At 36.3% G+C, this 22622-nt stretch overlaps 2 protein-coding genes and 1 long non-coding RNA gene across 4 annotated transcripts; all 3 read left to right on the top strand.

Annotated features, from left to right (window-relative positions):
- The first annotated feature begins 326 nt into the window (after positions 1-326).
- Positions 327-5258, top strand: LOC113739906 (probable boron transporter 2). Its single transcript, XM_072046075.1, has 12 exons — positions 327-577; positions 798-880; positions 1016-1208; positions 1288-1426; positions 2049-2214; positions 2395-2561; positions 2729-2902; positions 3028-3123; positions 3483-3620; positions 3711-4030; positions 4320-4590; positions 4829-5258. The coding sequence occupies exons 1-12, from the start codon at positions 474-476 to the stop codon at positions 5126-5128; spliced, it is 2151 nt and encodes a 716-aa protein (XP_071902176.1). The 5' UTR covers positions 327-473; the 3' UTR covers positions 5129-5258.
- Positions 5259-10216: 4958 nt separating this feature from the next.
- On the top strand, positions 10217-12571 carry LOC140004924 (uncharacterized). The gene is made up of 2 exons (XR_011812740.1): positions 10217-12057; positions 12143-12571. It is a non-coding gene; the product is annotated as an uncharacterized lncRNA (long non-coding RNA).
- Positions 12572-16426: 3855 nt separating this feature from the next.
- LOC140005291 (GDSL esterase/lipase At5g62930-like) lies at positions 16427-22622 on the top strand. 2 transcript variants are annotated; one of them, XM_072046074.1, is made up of 6 exons: positions 16427-16645; positions 16763-16840; positions 19015-19145; positions 20516-20602; positions 21379-21543; positions 22315-22622. In XM_072046074.1, exons 1-6 carry the CDS (start codon positions 16547-16549, stop codon positions 22487-22489), a joined length of 735 nt encoding a protein of 244 aa, XP_071902175.1. In that variant the 5' UTR covers positions 16427-16546; the 3' UTR covers positions 22490-22622. The 2 variants fall into 2 exon arrangements, with proteins under 2 accessions (XP_071902175.1, XP_071902174.1); XM_072046073.1 differs by having other exon boundaries at positions 16430-16645; positions 19005-19145; positions 20526-20602.

The following is a 22622-nucleotide window of genomic DNA, read 5'->3' as shown; positions in this document are numbered from 1 at the left end:
TGATCTGTGCTCAATGGGGACTCCGTTTCGCTAGAATTGTGTTGAATGTTACTGGAATTAAAAATTGTCCAGAGAATATTGGCTAGTTAGATTAGGAATTCTATCTGCCTTAGTATTGATAGAGTAACCAATTCTTTTCTTCTTTAAATCAGTTAACAGAACTCCATTCTTTGTAAATTAGGTAGGATGTAAAGTCCCTCAACATTTGCTGTTTATCATGAACCTCAATGAAGGTCAAGTATACCTGAAAACATGATTAGTTTGAACATTGATGATCAAATAGACAAATGATCAAATAGACAAATAGCTATTGTCTTCCTGCCCAAACTTTTGCTTTCCTGTTCTATATAAATAAAGCTGTGGTGACATTAGCCTCTCGAGTCCAAAGTTCAGTGTCTCTTGGATTAGCCCTGTGTGAAGAAAAGAAAAAGTAAATAAATAAACCTGCTGATTTGCATACTTATCGAGTTATCATGGAAGAAACATTTGTTCCTTTCCGTGGAATCAAGAATGATCTTAAAGGAAGGCTTCTTTGCTACAAGCAAGACTGGAAGGGTGGAATTCGCGCAGGCATAAGGTATGTGATGCCTTCTATGGCTAAATGTTGGTAGTATGGATGACTTGTACCGTGCTTGTAAATTCCTGGTCAATAAATATTTTTTTTGGCTTTAATGCTCTTACTATCAGCTTGACTAAATCATCCTGGCACCAGAAATGAAACTTAGTGAAACATTTAATGGCGTTTCACTTCATTTGATTGTCTAAAGCTTAACTATCAATTTTCTATTCTTTTGAAGGATCCTTGCTCCAACTACATATATATTTTTTGCATCAGCTATTCCAGTTATATCTTTCGGGGAGCAATTGGAAAGGAATACCAGTATGGATAATATTCTCATTTCTTTTCTCCTTTTGAAAGTTTAAATTCTGGAAAAGCAGTTCTGGCGGTAATCTTGTTTAGTGGTGTTGGGGGCTTATTGACTCAGAGGTGTCATCCCTGTTTCATTTATTGCAGATGGAACCTTAACTGCAGTTCAAACTCTTGCATCAACAGCACTTTGTGGAGTGGTCCACTCAATCGTTGGTGGACAACCACTCCTGATACTTGGTGTAGCTGAACCAACTGTTTTGATGTACACGTTTATGTTCGACTTTGCAAAAGATCGAAAGGATTTGGGACAGAAGCTCTTCTTAGCCTGGACTGGATGGTAACTTCTGAACACTAGAAGGAGCTAACTTATGCATCTAGTGGTGGTCATTAAGATTTTCCTTTACTTTTTTGTTCAGGGTATGCGTGTGGACAGCCCTTTTGCTTTTCTTGCTGGCCATTTTGGGTGCTTGCTCTATCATAAATAGATTTACACGCTTGGCTGGTGAATTGTTTGGCCTTCTAATTGCAATGCTCTTCATGCAGCAGGCTATTCGGGTGAACTAAATTTCCATCTTTAACCTTTTATATATTTTCCATTCTTCTTTCAAAAGAATGGCTCGATACCCCAAGAGTCTTATATTTTGTGAAAAACACCACCTGGGTCCTGAATTTTATTATCACAGCAAACTTTTGTACCGGGGTTTCTCCAATGAAGCCTGCTAAGATTGACTTCATTAAGATGCATATTAGTACTCAATCTGCACCATGCTTTTAGGAAAACAACACGATTGATTGATTGCCAGAAGCCTTTGGAGCCTCCACTTGAAAACCCCTAAAACCAACCACCAAAAAGTACTGACAGCAACAATTATTCTGCAAAATTGAAAATCTAGTAAAATTTTTGGAACCTTTAACTAGTCTTTTGATCCATAAAATAGTTTTCTGAGTACAGAGGACCTATTTTCAGGTTTTGCATTGTGTATTTTTTAATGGAACAAAATTCTCTTCAGTTTCTGATACATGACATGACTCTCTCTATTTAAGACCTATCTTGGTTCTCAACAGCTTTATTACTCATGGAATGATTTTCCTGTTTAAAAGTAGTTCTGGTCATCCTTGTTTGGCTAGGTGTCATGTGCAAGATCTAACTTATGTAAGGATAAATCGGGTAATGCAGGGAGTTGTGGAGGAGTTTGGGGTGCCAGAAAGAGAAAATCCAAAACAAACCGCACTCCTACCTTCGTGGCGCTTTGGAAATGGAATGTTTGCATTGGTTCTGTCATTTGGACTACTGCTTACTGCATTGAGGAGCCGTAAAGCCAGATCCTGGCGGTATGGGACAGGTAGATTTTTGCTTCAACTATATTTCAGAAAGAAAAGTTGGTGCCTCAATTAAACCTCTATTATTTAGTTGGTACAATGTGAGAGTTTACCTCCTAATCATTTATTTTTGTTCCTATCCTGTACTTTCAAAAATCCTTTCTTTCTTCTGATATTTCTGGCTCTTGAACGTGGTTTAAAAGGTTCACTGCGCGGATTCATAGCTGACTATGGTGTCCCATTTATGGTGCTTGTATGGACTGCTGTTTCCTATATTCCAGTAAATAGTGTTCCACGAGGAATACCGAGGCGGCTTTTTAGTCCAAATCCATGGTCTCCTGGTGCATATTCAAATTGGACAGTTATCAAGGTTATTTTTTAATTGTCATGAGCAAACAGTGAAAGAAACATGCACATTGTTATATAAGCATTTCTATCAGTTTCTTTTGTCCTACAAGAGATCCTCCTTCTGCTCCTTACTCTCCCATTTTCATCTATACCTGTGATCTGAGACTTTTTCTGTTCATATTTTTACAGGACATGGTGCATGTTCCTCCACTGTATATTGTTGGAGCAATTATTCCTGCCACAATGATTGCTGTACTTTACTATTTTGATCACAGTGTGGCATCTCAACTTGCCCAACAAAAGGAGTTCAATCTAAAGAAGCCTGCTGCCTACCACTATGATCTTCTTTTGTTGGGTTTCTTGGTAAGTGACTGACTCCAGAATTATATTGTTTCTGAAGGTTTGGATTATTGTTAATCTGGAATTTCAGTCCATGATAATTCAATGGTTTAGCATCTTGTTCTGACTCTAAGCTATCATTGGACCAGGTCATAGTCTGTGGTCTAATCGGCATCCCTCCTTCCAATGGCGTCATTCCACAATCTCCTATGCATACCAAAAGCTTGGCAACTCTGAAACATCAGGTAAAACAGGAAATGCATCTGTATGTTAATGTCATGAACAGGTCCCAGGAAATACTAAGAATTTCATTATTTGAGTTATAAATATGTAGACTGGTGGGATGATACTTTATTAGACCTGATTGAACGGCAAGAAATATTTGATATTGATGACAATTAACAAATAGACATGGCAAAAACCAGAACTTTTGTGCTAGAGGATTGTTAACTTTAATTTCTCTTAGTCATAGTAGGTTGTTTTCCAGCCAACTGAACTACTGAGTTTCTTCAGAGAGAAAATTGTCGCTCCTTCAGAGCATATGTTCCTGCTAGAGCATATCCATAAACTATAACATCTCTTTTTGGTTTTCTATCTGAAATAGCTTCTACGCAATAAACTTGTATCAACTGCTCGAAAAAGCATACGCAGAAATGCAAATCTTGGCCAGCTATATGATAGCATGCGAGAAGCTTACAATGAAATGCAAACCCCACTTGTCTTCCAAACTCCACCAGCTTTGGTGAGTGGCTTTTTCAGTTTTAAGTACCAGAGAGCTGGTGTACGATATTCACTTGCTTAGTTCATCTCCTTGTTGGGCTTTCCGTTACAGGGACTAAAAGAGCTGAAAGACTCCACGATTCAACGAGCCTCAAGTACTGGTTATATTGATGCACCCGTTGATGAGACTGTTTTTGATGTGGATAAGGATGTTGATGATCTTTTACCTGTGGAAGTCAAAGAACAGCGTCTCAGCAATCTACTTCAAGCTTTAATGGTTGGTGGTTGTGTTGCTGCTATGCCTCTGTTGAAAAAGATTCCTACTTCGGTTCTCTGGGGGTACTTTGCTTTCATGGCAATTGAAAGCTTGCCTGGAAACCAATTTTGGGAGAGGATATTACTCCTTTTCACTGCTCCAAGTAGAAAATATAAGTAAGTCTGTGTTTGTATACATGGTGGAGGATTGCATGTGTGTTTGTTTTTATTTCTAAAAGCAGGGTCAATTCTCTCATCAGCAAAGGTGTTTCTGGAGTAAAGCCTTCTGGTAATACTACATTGGTGCACAAATTTCTGAGGAATTTGACTTCTGGGTGGAGACATTTCTCATTTGCTAAGCTTGATATTTTCTGATTGATTGAGCTCTTCAAACTGTCATAAGCTAAACGTACTGGAAAACACTCTTTTTTCTTACTTCACTAGGTTTGTTTCCATTATTTTGCAGGGTGCTGGAGAAATATCATGCAACATTTGTTGAGACAGTTCCTTTCAGGACAATTGCCAGCTTCACTGTCTTTCAAACAGTCTACTTGCTTTTATGCTTTGGCATAACGTGGATACCAATAGCTGGTGTCCTTTTTCCATTATTAATCATGCTTCTTGTCCCAGTACGGCAGTATATACTTCCCAAGTTTTTCAAAGGAGCCCATCTACAAGACTTAGATGCTGCAGAATATGAGGAAGCCCCTGCGATACCTTTTAATATATCTTATGAAGTAAGCTACCATAACATGCGTCTAACAAGGCTGCTTCTAGATTTGGAACTTTTTGCTGTTATCCTCTTATCTACTGACTGTTTTCATCTGGATATTGTCATCAAGTTGGGATAGTTCACTGATAGTATAGTTGTAGCTTGTATATTGAATTTTGCAGAAATCTTGATTTGGCTTTTGCATATGACAGTCAAATCAATATCTCATCTCAATTTTCTTTTTGTTTTTCAAATACTTTTAGGGGCAAGAAGGTCAAGCAAGGACTACCCACATTAACAGCGGTGAAATACTTGATGAAATTGTCACAAGAAGCCGTGGTGAGATTCGGCATGCATCTAGCCCAAGGGTAAATAGTTCAACTCCAACTTCAGTAGAAGACATAAGGACAGTGTACAGCCCACGGGGATTGTTGCATAGGGCACATAGCCCCCGGGTGGATGAGCTTAGGGCAGAAAGAAGTCCAAGAATGCCTGGAAGGCAAACACCTAGTCCCCGTCCATCTATCCTTGGTCAAGGCAGTACTGGTTCCTCTTCTACCTAGTATATTAGCTATTATTCTGGTGAGTTGGAGTCACCTGTCATTCTCGAAAGGTCTTCTTAGAGTCACAAGTGGTGCTTGAGAGGTCTCCTGAGAAGGTCGTATGGTACAATACATGAGTTTCTGTTGCTAACGTGTGAGAAGCGTGTTTGATGTTTTTCAGGTTCTGCTTTTTTCTTTTTCATGTATGTTTGGGCAGTCAGCAAAGCTATGTTTGTGAATAATATATTTATTCACTTTTGGTCTGTTTACCTATAATTTTTTTGCTCTTTTGGTTCAATCTCAAGTTGCAATATATCTGGTTCAGTAAAGAATGCCTGCGTACTTTTATATATTTTATAAAGAAAATGCAGATTGAAGCTCTGTAGAACGAATGGTGAACATGACTGCTGCAAATAAAATGTGGTCGGAATTAACTCTTATTCTTTTCAGACCGTGCAAGCACCAGTTACTCAGATATCACTCACAGCATATAGTGCCATGTAGTGTTAGAATAAACTTCAATCTAAACTCTGATGACTCTGATGTACTTGATAGCTAGTTATGTGACTTTCAATGTGTAACCTATGTGCGAATAATAAAGCATGTTATGCACGATCATAGTGGTAATACGTACTTGCAGTTTCAGAAGCATAACTTACTGCATGTATGATGGTTCACATCTCTTTTTTTACATTTGCCTGATGTGAATGATTGTTGCTCCACTAGTACCACCTGTTAATTGTATCCCATGATTAAAGGCCACATCCTATTGTAATTCAAAAATAACAATTTATGTCATGATTTGTATTTCAAATCTTATAGCAAGTTGATCATGGGATTTGTCTTCTACTTTTAGGGTTCTAAGATATATGTGAGCTTCATTAGTTGGAATTTTCAAGTGTGATATAATTAGCTGAGGGCCTTAAACTTGTGCTTTACTTTTTTAAGATGCTAATATCCTAGCCAATAGTCAAAGATTTGCTGACATAACATGGGATAAATGATGCAGCAGGATTCTTCAAGTCATGCCTCGCTTATCTGCTAAAGGCGACAAATATACCTGCTTTTCTTGTCATTAAGTGTGTAGAGCTTGAAACTAGATGCATAGCACGTAGCTTTCTTGCGTCCTCTGCAGAGCACTCACTTGAAGATAATGTACCTTTGACATGAAAGATGTTTCTTTATGAACAGCTTGGTGGAATATCATACGCGCGCCAAATCTTTTCTACTTAATATGATAGTTTGGTTTGGAGCAGGACAAAAGAATCTTTTTCTGCTATGGTTCAAACAAACAAATTTGTCTACTCTTCTTTTGCTTGTTCTCTCCTATCTCATCCACAAAGACAACTGCTGTCATCCTTTCTTGTTCACTTAACCTTCTTTATCTTGTTTTACTTAATGCTGTAAATGTTCCTATATTTGTTGGGAAGAAGAACCAGGCAGTCATTCACTTCATGCTAGCAGAAATTGATGCCTGGTTTGAACTCGAGTATGCAGTAATTGCTCTGTTTGCTATGTGGTCATTAAGGTTGGTGTAGAAGTCTTCCATCAACAGCATCCTTCCCCAAAGTTACCATATTTCCTTCATAGTGTCAATACTTAGCTTTTAGGCCTACTCTTTGCTTTATCAGAGTCTGCTACATTGCAGTTGGATCAGGAGGTCGCCATATGCAAATCTTTATTGCTCAATCGAAAAGTTGCCTTTTATTTTTCATTTCTTGCTTTGATAATTTTGTTGTCTGAAATCTAGTTCTAGTGCCATCATAAAGGCACTGTGACGTGACGCCTGGAGTACAATAACCGACTCCACTGGGAAGACAAGCAAAGGATGTAGGATGATATTGGGAAATTGCTTGGACTTCAACTGGTAACTTGGCCAACTTGCAAGCTACACGACGTAGTGGAAAGCATACAATTTTCCACCATCTTCTCATATGTTAGGGGGATGTTACAACAATGAGAATCGTTCCTGTAGTTTGCCTACCTAACTTCATTAGAGAAGTGGGCAATGACTTCATGGTCCCAATCCAAAGGCCACTGAATACATAATGCAATGACCAGAGAGTTTCCTTTTGCCTGTGTTGGAGTAAGGCTTTCTTCCTTCTGTGAGGGCGACAGTGATAGACAGAGACAAGAAGACAGAAGAGGGTATACCACTTGGTGAATGGAGGGATTTCAAGTGTTTGGATATTTTCATTAGTAGTTCAAGAACAAGAAAAGACAAGTGCTTGGACTTTCTAAATGATTTAACTGCTCTAATGGATTATTAGCATCTTTTTGGGACAGGAATTATCGGGTGGAAAGGAGCAGTTTTTTCTTTTTTTTTTTTTTTTTTGGGGGGGGGGGGGGGGGTTGGGGGGCGGTAATATGTTTCAATCGTTGTTAAAATTGTTTTCGAATCTTTTGTAATTCCATAGGGAGAGGAAGGAGGAATTGGAGTCTTCACATAAAACCAAAAAGGAAAAAAAAAACCTATAAGGCTATATTTTAACATCTGTTTTATTATGTCGGTTTACTAGTTAGTGAACATTGATTCGATCCAAATTGAAGAATAGGGTAACTACAAATTGCCTGAATCTAACCAAGAGACTAGGGTTAGGATACATTTTTATTTTCCAAAACATCATCTGCATGTGTTGAATATTGTGCCTAATTTCAAAAAGCATGAGCCTCTTTAGTTGATTTTGTTTTCCAATTTCTAAGGGTTTTTTTTCCTGAGGTTGAAAACTTCTAAAGAAACAATACTTTATTTGATGAGGACATATGTCGGTATTTAGAGAATAAACCTTGATTTTTTTTTAAAGAAATACCAAAAAATGGAATAAAGAAAATACTCATGTTATTTCAAAGTCTCATTTTCTTGCGATATATTGGGGGATGGAGTTGTTTTCTAAGTCCTTGCCTGCGAAACAGCAAATAACATTGATGGTGAAATGCAACTTGGTCTAAAAGTATTGGATACTTTTTGTTTTTTTGTTTTTTTTTGTTTTTTTGAGGATAAGTTAGCAAGTGAGTACTATGTTTCTTTGACTAAGACATGTTTTTATGTTGGAGAATTGTACTTATGGATATATTTTCTGAAGGAAAAAAAATTTCATGTCTTTTTCGTTTTCGGCTGGGCAAATGCACATTAAGGTTAAAGGTTCACTAACTGAAGAAAGGTTGGATACGATTAGATTTTTTTTTTTTTTTTAAATCTAAAGGGAGACTTTAAGCCTTACAAGGAAAAGCAGAAAAAGAGAAAATGGAAGGTTTAATTAACAATTTTGCCGAGTTGGTATAATTTATTAGAGTGCCCTTATTGTAATTGGGTATGTAACCATTAAGAAGGAAATGCAAAAGGGGAGAGGAGATGAGAGAAATATGTTAATGAGGTAAACAAAATTAATATGTTAATATTAATGAGATTCTTTTATTTTGTTAGTTTTCAAAATCACAACAATGAGGAAAATTTTTGGTATAAGCTGCTAATTGAAGTCAAAACAAGGATGAGTTGAATCGACTGGTTAACAATTATTTTTGATAGATGTCTAATCTAAGCATTTAAAAAAAAAAAATTTAGCCTAAGCTTATTTGAAATATCTATTGGCAAATACTCAGTCCAATTCAGTTTTTACCGGATTTGAGTGGAAAATTTGGAAAATCTGAAAGCCGTTTGTCTTTTGGTGCACCTTTTTTTTTAATTATAAATTTTTCTTTAAATTTTCTTGACATAAGCTTGATGCTTATAGCTATTGTATTCTGACCCATGGATAGTTTGGAGAACTATAGACACTCTTATGACATTTTACAAATTTCAATTACATATACATACATATATATATATATATATATATTTCAAATAGGTCTTAGGAATTTAGTTCCAAACCCAAGAATATTTATTAAAATGTGTTTTTTAAGTATCTCAAACTTTGCGATCCCTTCAATTTTGAGAATGAGAAAATGTATGTCATGTACTCGGGTCATAAAACAACTCTGTCATGGTTTGATAAAAAATTAAACAATAACCGGTCTACGATCATAGGGTAGTTGAATGACTGGGTATTGAGCAAAGTGGTTGGAGCACCTGATACCTAATTTTAAATAAAAAAAGAATCACATTTTCATAATTGAAATAAAAAAATAATTAAACGTCTAAACAACTTTATTTAAATCTAATTCATTACTTGTTAAAAAGGATTGCATAACCATCCATTCTTGCATCTTTATACTAAGTAAGTTTTTAAATAACATTTATTCTTAGCAATAAAATAATGAATATATGGAAAAATAGCCAATTTAGTCCCTATACTTTTATACTTGTGTCGATTTAGTCCCTTTATTTTATTCTTGGCCAATTGGATACCTTAACTTAAAATACAAGTCCAATTGAGACCCTTTGCGGCAGCGCTACCAGAAAATATCAAGCGGGCGGGAAATTGACCACATAATAAGGGCTACTTTTGTAACATCACTTATGGGGCTCTAAAACAGTAACAAAAATCATTCGGTAACAAAATTAGAGTCTAAACATCACTTATTGAAAGTGACTTATATAGAAAACAATTAGGGTTATTTGGGCAAAATTCCAAGAGATATTTGGGCAAAATTCCAGTGATTGATGATGGACAAGAAAGAGGAGGCCGATGAGATTGCAGCAATAGACAAAATGGAGTGCGAATTGAGCATGAAAGGCGATTTCGATGAAGGACAATCAAGCAGAAATAGTAAGTTCAAATGTTTAGGAATTGATTTTATTCCTTTGTTAACTTGTTTAATGCTATGAAATGTGGGTTGGTATGCTTGCAATTGTGTTTATTACGCCACATTTCTGGAATGCGTCATCTGATGGGAAACCAGAAAAGGTTTAATTTTGTTCAAAATTTCTTTTTGAAAAAAGAGGATTCATTTGGTGTGGGGTTGGTTTATTTGTTAACTGATTTAATGGTATATGGGATTGGTTTATCTGGTTCCAATTCTGTTTATTATACTGCATTGCATTACTCGAATGGGGTCAATTGGCTTCAGTTTTTTGTTTTTTCTTCAAAAAAGATGGTTCATGTGGTCCCTAAGGCTTTATTTTTGAGAAGTTGCTTTCATGTTGCTCAAAGGGCAGACAGGAGCATGTATCGACAAGGGTTTAACATATATTTTTCCTTTGTCGTCTTTTGCAAAACACAATAGGTAAACAGTTGGATGTGTTTGACCTGGCCATTTACTATGGCGGGGTTTATGTCGAAGAAACAGAACAACAATATGTAGGGGGTAGCATGGAGCTTTTTGAAGGGGTTATTGCTCCAAGAATGAACCTGAAAATTATGAAGACTTATTGTGAGTATCTTGGGTATACTGATGATTGTAGATACATGTATAGAATCCCTTCAGTAAATAGAAAGTTAAGACTTAGAGAAATACATGTTGAGGAGGATATGTGGGAGATGACTTGTATAGGTAAACATAGCGGTAAAGCTGAACTTTATGTAGTTTGTGAGTTTCATATCAGACTTTTGAATGTTGGCAAGGACTACTCAACTGCTGAAAATAAAGACTTGTTGACAAAAGCAGATGAAAATGATGCTAGTAAGGGTTGCTCAACTCAAGAAAATGAAGACTTGTTCCATGTAGATATGACATTTGATAACTTCTTTGAGAGTAATCAACTTCCAGTTGATGCAACACCAGAAGAAGTTGATGGGGTAAAGGGAAAAAAAGCAAAAGAAGAGTTAGTAAAACTGTAGAAGATAGCGAGGAGGCTGAGGCTGATGACAGTGATGATAGTTGTGATGATTTTCATGACAGTGATTATGATTTTAGCAAAGATGAGGATGATATAATATACAAGAATTGTACATCCAATATTGATAAGTCATTTGAAAATCAGATTAGCAATCTTGAGGTTGGTATGTAGGGAAAATGTTCAGAGACAGGTGTAAAGAGAATAGGAAAAAAACACACACACCTAAACAAGAACATGCACAGGTAAGAGAAACTTATGCTGCTGCTGATTTCAACATTTATGATGGAGAGCAGATTCCTGTCCAAGAAGAATCAGACTCAATGAACACAGAAGAGTTAAACATCCATTATGGGCTCTCGAATGAAGAAAGTGGACCAAAGAAGTCAAGGCATGTTCGGTTTAGACCAGAAATTGACATGAAAGATCCAAGATTTTTTGTTGGGTTATTGTTTGATACAAAGAAGGTACTCAAAGCTGCAGTTGATTATTATGGGGTGTTGTAGGGCAAGAACCATGGTTGGAAGAAGAATGATGCCAATAGAATAAGGGCAAAATGCAAGAATGCTAAGTGCAAATGGTTCCTCCATGCGACCAAGGAATCAGATAGTGATGCCTTTGTCATACGGACTATGGGGCCACAACATGGATGCGGAAGGACATTCTACCATAAGCTGGCCAATTCTGAGTTTCTAAGTGTACATTATAAAGAGTCTTACGGTTGAATAGGAAGATTTCAGTTGGAGAGTTTAAGGAAAAAGTCCATCGAGAATTGAATGTGCATATTACCAAAGATCATGTTTACAAGACATTCGCAAAGGCAAAGGTGTTGATCCAAGGGAACTACAAGGAATAGTACAAAAGGATGTGGGACTATTGTGATGAACTATTGCGATCAAATCCAGGATCAGCTATTCATATGGAGACAGAGATTGATGAGCTTAGTGGAAAAGAGTGATTCCAGAGGTTATACATTTGCTTCGCAGCATTGAAGAAAGGTTTCAAAGCCGGCTGTAGAGATGTTGTTGGTGTATATGGCTGCCATCTACGTGATCTACACTCGGGAGTTCTACTAACAGCTGTAGGGATAGATGCAAATGATTGCATCTATCATGTTGCATACCCAGTTGTTGAGGTAGAAAATAAGAATTCTTGGAGGTGGTTCATCGATTTTTGAAAATTTGATCTCAGCATCCATGTGCAAACCAAGTGGACATTTATAAGTGATCGACAAAAGGTAATGTATACGACTATGGCTGAGTTTTAAATACCATATTACTTTAGTTCATGATTGCTTAATTTTTGACATTTATTGATGGCAGGGATTGGGTTTAGCCATGTATGATATTCTTCCAAATGTGGAACATAGGCACTGTGTGAGACATCTACACAATAACTTCAAGAAACAGCATCTTGGCGAGACAATAAAGGGCATGTTTTGGGGCTGTGCAAGGGCTATGTAAACAGATTTAAGTTCGAGATGGATACCTTGAAACAATATGATGAGAGTGCACACAAGTGGTTAATGGATAATACATCGCCCCGATATTGGTCATGGTCATATTTTTGGACTACAGTTAAATGTGACATTGTTCTGAACAAACTTTGTGAAAGCTTTAATTCGGTGATTTTAGATGCAAGGGAAAAACCTATTCTTGGCATGCTTGAAAATATTAGAATATATCTTATAAAGCGGCTTCGGACAAAGAGGGAATGGATGAGAAAAATGAATGAAGAAATCTGTCCCAAAATTCTAAAAAAATTGGAAAAAGCTAAGAATGATGCCAAGTCAAACATTGCAAGGTGGGCTGTTGATGACAGATTCGAGGTAACACACATGTACGGAGGCACTTTTGTAGTTGATATGAAGAGAAGGACATGCACATGTAGGTGGTGGGAACTTACCGGTATTCCATGTTGACATGTTGTGTACTGTGTTGGATTGCAGCAAAATGAGCTAGAGCATCTTATGAATCCTTGTTATTCAAGAGATGCCTATTTGAAAGCCTATGAGCCAGCTATTGGACCGATTAATGGACCCAATAACTGGATCAAATCAAAGAAGAACCATATTAATACACAAAAAAAGTTGAAACTTCCTGAGAGGCCCAAAAAGACAAGGAGAAGGGAACCAGATGAGCAATAGTCTAATTCTAAAGGCTGTACGAGATTCTCTAGGAAGGGTGTTACACAGATTACTTTTACCAAATGTCAAAACAAAGGGCATAATATAAGAAGATGTCCATTGAACCATGCAGCTGATGCGATGGCTGCTGAAGGTAGTGGAAGGCAACCTCCTTTGAACTCCAACAAGTGCAAAAAATGCAAAGGACATAGGCACAGTGTTAGAACTTGTCCATGGATTGCCTCAGGGACAACTAATACCCAAGCAACACAAGAAACACATGTGTCTGCGTCTACAACAATCACTGAAGTAGACAGCAAACCTTCAAAAAATATGGCAGCCACAAAGTCCAATTCATGTATATTTTTTAATCACTGAAGCTTGCATATTTTTTAATTTAAGTGTGTTTAGATGGCATGCTTACTACATGTATGTTTCACTGCTCAATAGTCAATATCCAAGCTAGTGAGGTGGCTGAAACAATTCACGTGCAGTCCTCAGCTCCAGAGTTAAGTTCAAAAAGAGTTCGTCGTACTGCATGCTATTTTTTTTGTCATGCTCTAGGCCAAAGCAAAAAAACTTGTACCTGCGCGCGAGCCCAACTTTGGAGATCCAGGATGGCTGCTATTGTATCTCCAGGAAAAGGCAAAAGAAGAAAACAAACTGTATGTTTTTGGCATTAAAAACTCGGTCTAATTTCAAACTATCAACCATTACTCTTTGCTGGTTCTTATTTCAAATGTATTTTACAGGTGCATAGGTTGTTGGATGAATTGGATAACTTCATGGACAATAATGAAGACAGTTGAAGATAGTCATATGTTGCTGAAACATGTTGACGGCGGTTACTTTTTGTTAATTTAGTTAGTTTTGACTATTTTTGGGACTTCTTGTAGTGGAAGGGTTAACATGCATTGGCTTCATTAAACCAAGTTGCTCAAACGTTGGTTGTTGTAGTTACTTTTAGATTTTATGGCATTAGCAGATAGCTTGTTTGTGCAACCATTGGCTGTTGTAGTTACTTTTGGAGGCACTTTTGGTATTAGCAGACAGCTTGATTGTGTAATTCTGACTGCATAACCTTTATTTAACTCTGTAAGCTATTTTGTTGAATTGGTGCCCAATGGAAGGGTCAAATTACAAGCAAAATTCTATCTTTTAAGAACTTTATTTGCTGACCATGTTAGATATTTCGTTGGAAAAGTTCCAGGTGGAAATGTCCATAAACGGGCTTCAATTTTGTCCATTTTCATTTTTGCTTCCACAAGTTTCCAGTGACCAAATCAATTCCCAAACAATTCAAAACCAAAAACTAGTGCACTTGGCTGCTTATCATTCACATTCAAGTTTACAATGAATCACATTTCTCCTCAAAAGTTCATAACATACTACCATATTTCTCTTGACAACATGTACAAATTCAGGAGAAATTAGCTGCCATGTATTTGAAGGATCTACAACATGTCCAAAACTAGTTCAACATCTTCAACACCAACACACCTTGCTTTTGTCTTCCATTGCCAGCAAGCACAGTAGTAATTAAAGCGTAGCAACATAAACAAACACATGCCAATATCATTAGTTTCACTTTTGTTCTCAATTTTCGGATCTCAACATGTTGCATTTTCTGCTTCCACATGTCTGAGATCCCTCAATAATGAAGCAATTACATTCTTCATCTTTTGAGGTATGGGTGGATCGTACCATAGAAAGAAATTACAAGCTCCAGATTTCTGCATTCACAATTAATTCATAGTTTACTTCAACAAAATTCATTAACTTTTTAGATTTGAAATATGTTTACCAAGAACCAAGAAATAGTACCCCATAGTTTTTGCAGCCGTGAAATCTTCTCGAAGGATTTGATTCTGTCCACGAAATAACTACTCAACACTCTTCAAGGCAGTGGCAGCACACACCTAGGTCTCCATTGTAGTATTCATCCTTTCCTCGATAAATCTCCGTTGCTATTTCAAATTGATTTGCGCCATTATTACTTGAAACGCTACCTGAACTTGATGTTGCTTTGGCCTAATTTCTCCTTACCTGTATTTGCAATGATTCTGTACACAATCTGCGAATTTACGTTGACTACCCATTTCTTGGATGAACCCTAGCTCTCCAATTCAACTTAAGCTCCTCACTTTGATTTCAGAGTCTAAAGCTCCTCATTTTGTTACCGTTTTAGAGCCCCATAAATGATGTTACAAAAGTAGCCCTCATTATGTGGTCAATTTCCCGCCCACTTGATATTTTCTGGTGGCGCCGCCGCAAAGGGTCTCAATTAGACTTGCATTTTAAGTTAAGGTATCCAATTGGCCAAGAATAAAATAAAGAGACTAAATCGACACAAGTATATGGACTAAATTGGCCATTTTCCCTAAATATATTACATAATTAACAAGTTTAGTAAGTTAATAGCCATATATTGTTGGAAAAGTAAAGTACATTATCTGAAATATGAAAATTTGATGAAAGATAGTTACATACTCTCTTATTAATTTTAGTTTTAATAGACAACATTAAAATTATATCCTTGCATATCCAATCGGGTCGGGTACTCACAAATTTTAAAAGCTTGTGAACTGGGACTAACCCTATGTTGATCGGATCCATTTTCTAAAATCGGTCTAAGTACCCTAATTTTGCGATTCGAATTGAATGGAGTTTTAAGATTTTTTAGTCAAAATCAACTGCCACCCCAGATTTTTATTTATGAACTTTCAAAATTAGACTAAACTCAACAAGCATAAGTTGATCAAATTCAGGTAGAAATAATTCAAGCTACTTAGAATACGAGTTAATAACATTTAAATTTAGCTCAAGTCAAACTTGAACCTACAAATAATCAATTAAACCTCAATGTTACAGTGCCCAGCTGGATTCATCTCATTTGCAACTCTATATATTTTTTTGTCAATAACGATAATATTTGTATAATCTTATTTATCCCATTTTAGAGGAAAGAGAGCTTAAAGAGATTTTATAAAGGGCTAACAAGAGGTATACAAACCTAATCAAAGAGATACTCTGACATTACTTTTAAATTTTTTTCACTGTAAATGAGATTTGACCCGGACTTACGGTCTAAAGAAGGACTTAAAGTTCCACTTTGGTGCCCTGAGCCAAAGCTGGCTCAGTGGTTATTTGCAGCCCTACTTGCATAGCTGCATCTACCGAAAATGCAAAATGTCGGACCAGAGGTAGGAACGTTTGCAGGTGCAATCATTTTTGGCATTTATGTGCATTTTACACACGGTATAATTTTGTTTGCACATGTTGTAACTTATTTTTAACAACGTGTAATTTTAGAACAAAATTTTATAGATCCCATATATGTTGTTAAAATCGAGATACAAAATTTTGGACTATATATACATATATATATATGGCCAAATTCTGCAACCGTTCCCGCCCCTCTTCCCAAAGTGTCACAGAACTTTAATTAGTCTAACTCGACTGCTACTGGTCTACTAACTTCAACAGAGGGAAAAAGGGCAAAAAAAAGAAGGAAAATAGTATTGGCTAACTACCATGACCACTAACGTCTATTCATGCGAGAGCAGTGAAGAGAAACAGAGATCTTCTGAAAAGGAAAAAAATGAGGCCTCAGATTGTACTATTTGGGGACTCAATAACTGAACAATCATTCAGATCAGGTGGATGGGGTGCTGCTCTTGCTGATACTTATTCTCGCAAGGTTTATTTTTCCCCATTTTTTCCTCCAATTTTCTCTTCAATATCAGAGTGCTGATCTATTAGACAATGCGATGTAATTGTAATTCAATTGATTTTCTTCTGATTTTGAAATGTAAAGGCTGATATAGTGAATCGTGGGTTCGGTGGATACAACACCAGATGGGCTTTATTCTTGCTCCATCACCTTTTCCCTCTGGTAGTATCCCGATTTTCTCCTCTGATTTGGTAGTATTTTTTGTCACTAAAATTTTCCAATCTTGTTAATTCTGAGTTGTTTATTATGTAGCTTGATGGGTTGTGATCAAAATGTGTTTTTTTTTTTGCGTGTTTTTCTGGGTGTTCTGTTTTCGTTCTTTGCTGGGATCAATCAGGGATGATATCCGTTGTGCACCATTAACCCATTGATCTATGGCATTGTGTCAATTAATACTAAAATCTAAAGGAGCTAATTTAGTTGGCAGGAAGATATGTTAGCGAAGTGCATTGCATGATAATTAGTCTTGAATGGTGGATTGAGCCCGTCAACTGAGTCTTATGGTAGGATAAAATACTTTTGAGTAGTGTCGTTTCGATTATTTCCTCTATCTTTCAATTCGTGGAATCTGGGGAAAAAAAAAAATGTGGGGAGAGCTATAAGGCTTATTAACTTTTAGGTAACTTCCCCTGCACTTTGCTTGCACAATTTTGTTCATTTTGTATTAGCTCCTTCAATGAGCTTGGCTGTTTAACGGTTGCTACAGTGCACAAGCGTAAAGGGATAATGCGTGTCAGATGGAAGTTAACGGTGAAAATTGACATGTGAAGAAAATTGAAGGTACAAAATGAGATGATTGTTGGCAATTGTCATGTGGATTTATAATCATTATGTTAAACCTTATGGATCTTTAATGAAATTGAGTTGAATCAAGGAAAAAAATTTTCAATATGATATGAAATATTGAATATTATAAAATTTTTTTAACGACTATGTGGAGGGTATGTGGGTGAATGATAGTTATACTTGGATGAAAAAAGTTGTATATTACAGATTTAGAGGAATTTAGATGTTATATAGAATGTATGTGTGATTGAAGATGAGAGGGAGGGTCACTCTAAGCAAAGTCCTACAGAACAGTATTTTATTTCATCTGGTTACTGGTAACTAGATACAGTTGGGATTTTTTGAATGGAAAAAAAATAAAATCAATGGTTTACTTCTGTGTTCTAGATACAAGCTGATATTCTCTCTCTTCTTGACCTTCCATGTAGTTAAATTTTGTTTTCTTGGTTAACATTGTTAAATGCATTCTAGAAATATTGTAGACAAGATTCAGTTTTGTGTCTTCGAAGAGTGGTGGTACAAAGTTCCCCTTTTCTAAAACCCCACGAATTAGCCAATGTTAACTTTCACAGGCAATCTTTTCATTTCATTCTGTTCAAAAGAATTTGATCTTTCATGGATTTCTCTCTTCTGATGCTTTGTCTAGTTTAACATGCCATAGTCTGGTTTTTGGAGCATTAAGTACTAGCCTTTGTACTAGATCAAATTCTGAAGCTTGCAAAGTTTTTTGTGATTTTTAATTCTGATAAAATTGGATTCAGAGTAGCTTGACTGAGCCCAAAGACGTACCATAAACCTTTTAGGAATGGCAAGAAGTTTTGTTACTAATTTTGTTTATGAGTATATTAATTCATAATTTAATTGCATTTTTTCAGAATCAGTAGATGTTTATCCTCTATTTCAAGCTTATGCATTTCCAACATAAAGATTTTTATCATGGATGCTTGCTAGCTTTTGTATTCTGGTTCTAAATTACTGTTAGCTGTACTCTGCCTGCCAAGGGCTTCTCTTGATTCTTTTGAATTGCTGAAAGTCTAGCTTGTTATCATCTGAGTAAGCTAGGTTTATTTTTACATCAAACTAGTGATATCCCCACTCTGCGTTTCATTGTCTTTTTATGAATTTATATATGGTTGCTTCATGCATTACATTATTTCTTTTTTTTTTTTTCTGCTAGAGGATCGATGTTGTTTCACTTATTTGACTAATGTTGCAGTTTGTTTGCTGGTTCAATTGTTTATTCCATAACAACACAGCTGTTGTTAGAAATGACCACTATCTTGTGAAATTCCTACTTTGTTTTCATGAATGAAGCTCCTGCAGCTACCAAAACAATTGAAAAACTTTTGACTACTGAAGCTTTATTTTCTGAACTATTGATGAATCTGCAATTGTCCTTTTTCCTACGTGGTATTGGATTCTTTATGTCTAACAATATCATGCTTTGTGGCTGTGAATTGAAAAAGCTTTGGTTCTCTTACATCTGCAATTTTATAGAATCTTTGAGCTTAAGATGGTGGCTAATAATTCTCGTTTGAAGGGATCTGCAGCGCCTCCTGTTGCTGCAACCATATTTTTTGGAGCAAATGATGCAGCGCTTTTGGGAAGAACTAGTGCAAGGCAGCATGTGCCAGTTGATGAATACAAGGAGAATCTTCGGAGAATGGTTCAACATCTTAAGGTTCATATTTTCTTGTGTTTTATGAATAAGCATACAAACATTTTTTGTGCACATTGTTCCCCTCTTTCTTGAAGTGCTATAGATTCTTTAGGACATAATAACGTAAGATCATATTAAGAAGTGTTCCTCTGTGATTGTACTATGAATGTTCTTTGTTAAGTCATTTACTTTCAGAGAATAGCTTGGAATTTCCCCAACATTGAAATAATTGCACTACATTAATGTTATATTTATATCCATCATTATACATTGTGGAGGAGGCCTTAGTCTAGTTGCCTAAGGTTGAGGCCCTGGAATTAGAGGACCTTGGTTCAATTCCCCTTTCCCCCTCTCCACTTCCTAAATCCCACCCCTCCCTTGTTTAAAAAAATCTTAAAAAATTTTTTTTGCTAACATGTGTACAATTATCTATAATATATGGTATAAATGGTATAGTATGAATTCCCGATGTTAGCGTTAGATAATTTTGTTCACAATAATCCACGTGCCAGGTTAGTGGATTAAAAAATGGAAGTTTGAATGGTATATATTTCCCATCTCTAATCTTTGTTCAGTACACTGAAGAAATGTGGTTGTTTAATTGAATATGCATTATAGGGTATTTGGAACTTTGAGTTACAAAACCATCTATAGTTTTTGGATTCCCATGAGAACCAGGTATGAGAATCCTTTCATCTTAAAATCTGGTGGTTAGCTAGTCACATACGAACTGGTAACTTTGGTCTTAGAGTGGTGTGCGGATAAGCTGTTATCTAAACACCAGTCAATTAACACCAGTCAATTAAGGTGTTATGTAGAATGTTAGGATAAAACATGTAGTGATCTTAATGTATCTGAAATACTTTTTATAAATAGACCAAGATTGCTTTCTAGTTGTATTATTTATTTTTGCTGGTTGAAATTCGTTGTTTTATTATCCGAAACTTTTACAAGACAAAGCCTTTAGCTGATCCACTTCCTTCAAAATGTGGACAAATGCTTCAGCAAACAACTATTAACACATAAAACCAAATGGCCAAAAACAGATGCTAAATTCAAGAGGAAGATAATGCTGGGTTGTGGCTTAGTTGGTTTGCTATGCCAGGCAAATGAGGGTCTGTTAACTAAATGGACAGCCTTGCCTTTACCTATGTTTGGGCAATCCAAGTAAAATTCTGCCCAAACACGCAATTATGTGAGCTCCTCAGTTACTCCCAATTAGTTCCTTCAAGTTAGGGTGCACCTTGTATAACATTTAACTCTCTTGCTGATGTCAAAGGCTGCAATGGAATGATTTGTTTGTCAAGTCCAATTTTCAGTTTTTCTGACCCAAAAAGAGGAACACTAATCACCTCCAGAATTTTCCCATTCACATCTCATTGTCTCTAAAGGTTGTTGCAGGAATGCTGTTCCACTATGTTAATTGTTCTCATTACTCCACCGCCAGTTGATGAGGAAGGCCGCAAAGAATATGCAAGGTATATTAGGTTTTCCTTTGCATTGATTTATGCTGATCATGATTCCAACATTTCCTAAAGTTTGTAGTCCTTGTGTGACGAATGAAGTAAGCAGTTGTTAGTCACAAGAACATAACACGATACATTAGAATATAATACGAGCTTGTTTGAAAATTTTAATGAGTTAGTGTCATTGCCCTTGCTTTACAAGAGCATAAAAATTTCAAAACAAAAATGCCATTGCTTTTGATGCCCTTGGCTAAGAGCAGCTGCAAATTTCAGACTTTTCAGTTTTACCATTTTCTTTTTGCAGTGACAACCTCCAAGTTTTGATACATTACTCAGCTATAACTGAAATGATTAAAAGTGCTATTGCATGTGTAGGCATGTTACCTAGAAAGTGGGATAGTTTATATCTTTATCTAGATCTAGAACATCAAGGTGGAATTTGTTACTGGCTCTGTCTTGTTTCAAAAATTTAAGTTAGCACAGAGGCACACTATCATTCAATTTGGAGATCATGAGAATCTTTATTGCTTCGTTTTCATCTATTTCTCTGTTTTGGTTAGCTCCAGCAATATCTGAACTCTAGATGAATGCGACTTTTACTATGTAATCAGGATATTTTCATGGTTCTATACCTATCTTTGTTTTGCACTCCCTGATTCTAATTTAAAAGTACTGACTGCTTTAAAATGAGAAGACAGATTGGTGTGGATGCTATCCAGGAGATACGTAAGAGTAGATTTCATCTGTTTATTGAAAAAGAATAATTTCAAATTACATCTCTTAATCAGGGCTTTGTATGGTGAGAAAGCGATGAAATTGCCAGAAAGAACCAATGAAACAGCTGGACTTTATGCAGAGAAATGTGTTGAGTTAGCCAGGGAACTAGATCTACCTTCAATTAATCTCTGGTCCAAGATGCAGGAAATGGATGGTTGGCAGAAGAAATTCTTAAGGTAAATCATGTAGCTTTTTGTAACATTATCTTATGAAAGACACTCACAGGAAACTGATATCACTAGGAATGGAACTGCGACCGTTTTAGTAACTTCATGACATCCTTTTAAGCGGAATGTTTCTGCCAGAATGCTATAGTCTGCCAAGTTTGAACCCTCCATGTAGTATGACAAAACATCAAAGTAAATACAGCCTTTATGGTGGAATTGTGGAAAACTACAAAGGAATAATTTAAAATTGTGAAATTTTGATTCCTAGAAATTGCACAACACTGAACCTAAAATTTTCAAGTTCCCTGTACCTCAGATTTTTTCCTTATGATTCTATGTAATGTATCTTTTCAAGGATTCTATGTAATGTGCACACAGGAACGCATATCCAGCTCCCTCATTTTGGCATAGTAATTGCATCACTTTTACTCATTCTGTGTCTATAGGTTGAAGCGTGCACACTGCCACACTGATTATTTAAGACAGACAGGCAGAAAGTATTAAATCTTCATTCATGGAAATCATGTCAATGACTGCTTGGGGTTTATATCTACTCTCAATTTAGATTTTTCTCTGGCGGGGGATTGAGTGGGACTTTAGATCTGCAGATGATGCCATACACAGATCTTCTATTATTGTTTGCTACATATTCACATCCACGTTCTCTTATCTGGCATCGAATTTTTCCCTCTTTAAGTTGCCTCAGCCAACCTCTTACAACTTCAAACCCTGAAAACTGATTTCATCAACCCTTTTTTTTTTTTTTTTGGCAATTTTCAGAGATGGTCTGCATCTAACAGAAGATGGCAATGCAGTTGTTTATCAAGAAGTTGTCAGAGTTTTCAGTGAAACTTGGTTGCCTGCCTCTAAGATGCCCTATGATTTTCCTCATCACTCAGAAATTGATCCGGAAAACCCTGGCAAGGCTTTCCAGCAACAGTGCTTGGGAGTTTAAGATCTTGTGCAATAAAGATTTTTTTCTTTACTCTTACCTTCTACGATCCTTCTGATTTTTATGAAAGTATTGTCCACGAAACTATATGGTTATTATTCTAATTATAATCCAGCAAATTAGCCATTTATTCAAA

Source organism: Coffea arabica, chromosome 4c (assembly GCF_036785885.1).
Source record: "Coffea arabica cultivar ET-39 chromosome 4c, Coffea Arabica ET-39 HiFi, whole genome shotgun sequence".
Classification (NCBI taxonomy): domain Eukaryota; kingdom Viridiplantae; phylum Streptophyta; class Magnoliopsida; order Gentianales; family Rubiaceae; genus Coffea; species Coffea arabica.
This window is presented reverse-complemented; position numbering and strand designations above follow the sequence as displayed.

What these genes read in the sequence shown, in the direction of transcription:
- LOC113739906 (XM_072046075.1), top strand. Translation starts at nt 474, where the DNA reads ATGGAAGAAACATTTGTTCCTTTCCGTGGAATCAAGAATGATCTTAAA. An exon ending in GCAATTGGAAAGGAATACCA is followed by an intron (nt 881 to 1,015) that starts GTATGGATAATA and finishes CATTTATTGCAG; the next exon opens with ATGGAACCTTAACTGCAGTT. An exon ending in TTCTTTTGTTGGGTTTCTTG is followed by an intron (nt 2,903 to 3,027) that starts GTAAGTGACTGA and finishes TCATTGGACCAG; the next exon opens with GTCATAGTCTGTGGTCTAAT.
- LOC140005291 (XM_072046074.1), top strand. Translation starts at nt 16,547, where the DNA reads ATGAGGCCTCAGATTGTACTATTTGGGGACTCAATAACTGAACAATCA. An exon ending in CTGATACTTATTCTCGCAAG is followed by an intron (nt 16,646 to 16,762) that starts GTTTATTTTTCC and finishes TGAAATGTAAAG; the next exon opens with GCTGATATAGTGAATCGTGG. An exon ending in GGCCGCAAAGAATATGCAAG is followed by an intron (nt 20,603 to 21,378) that starts GTATATTAGGTT and finishes TCTCTTAATCAG; the next exon opens with GGCTTTGTATGGTGAGAAAG.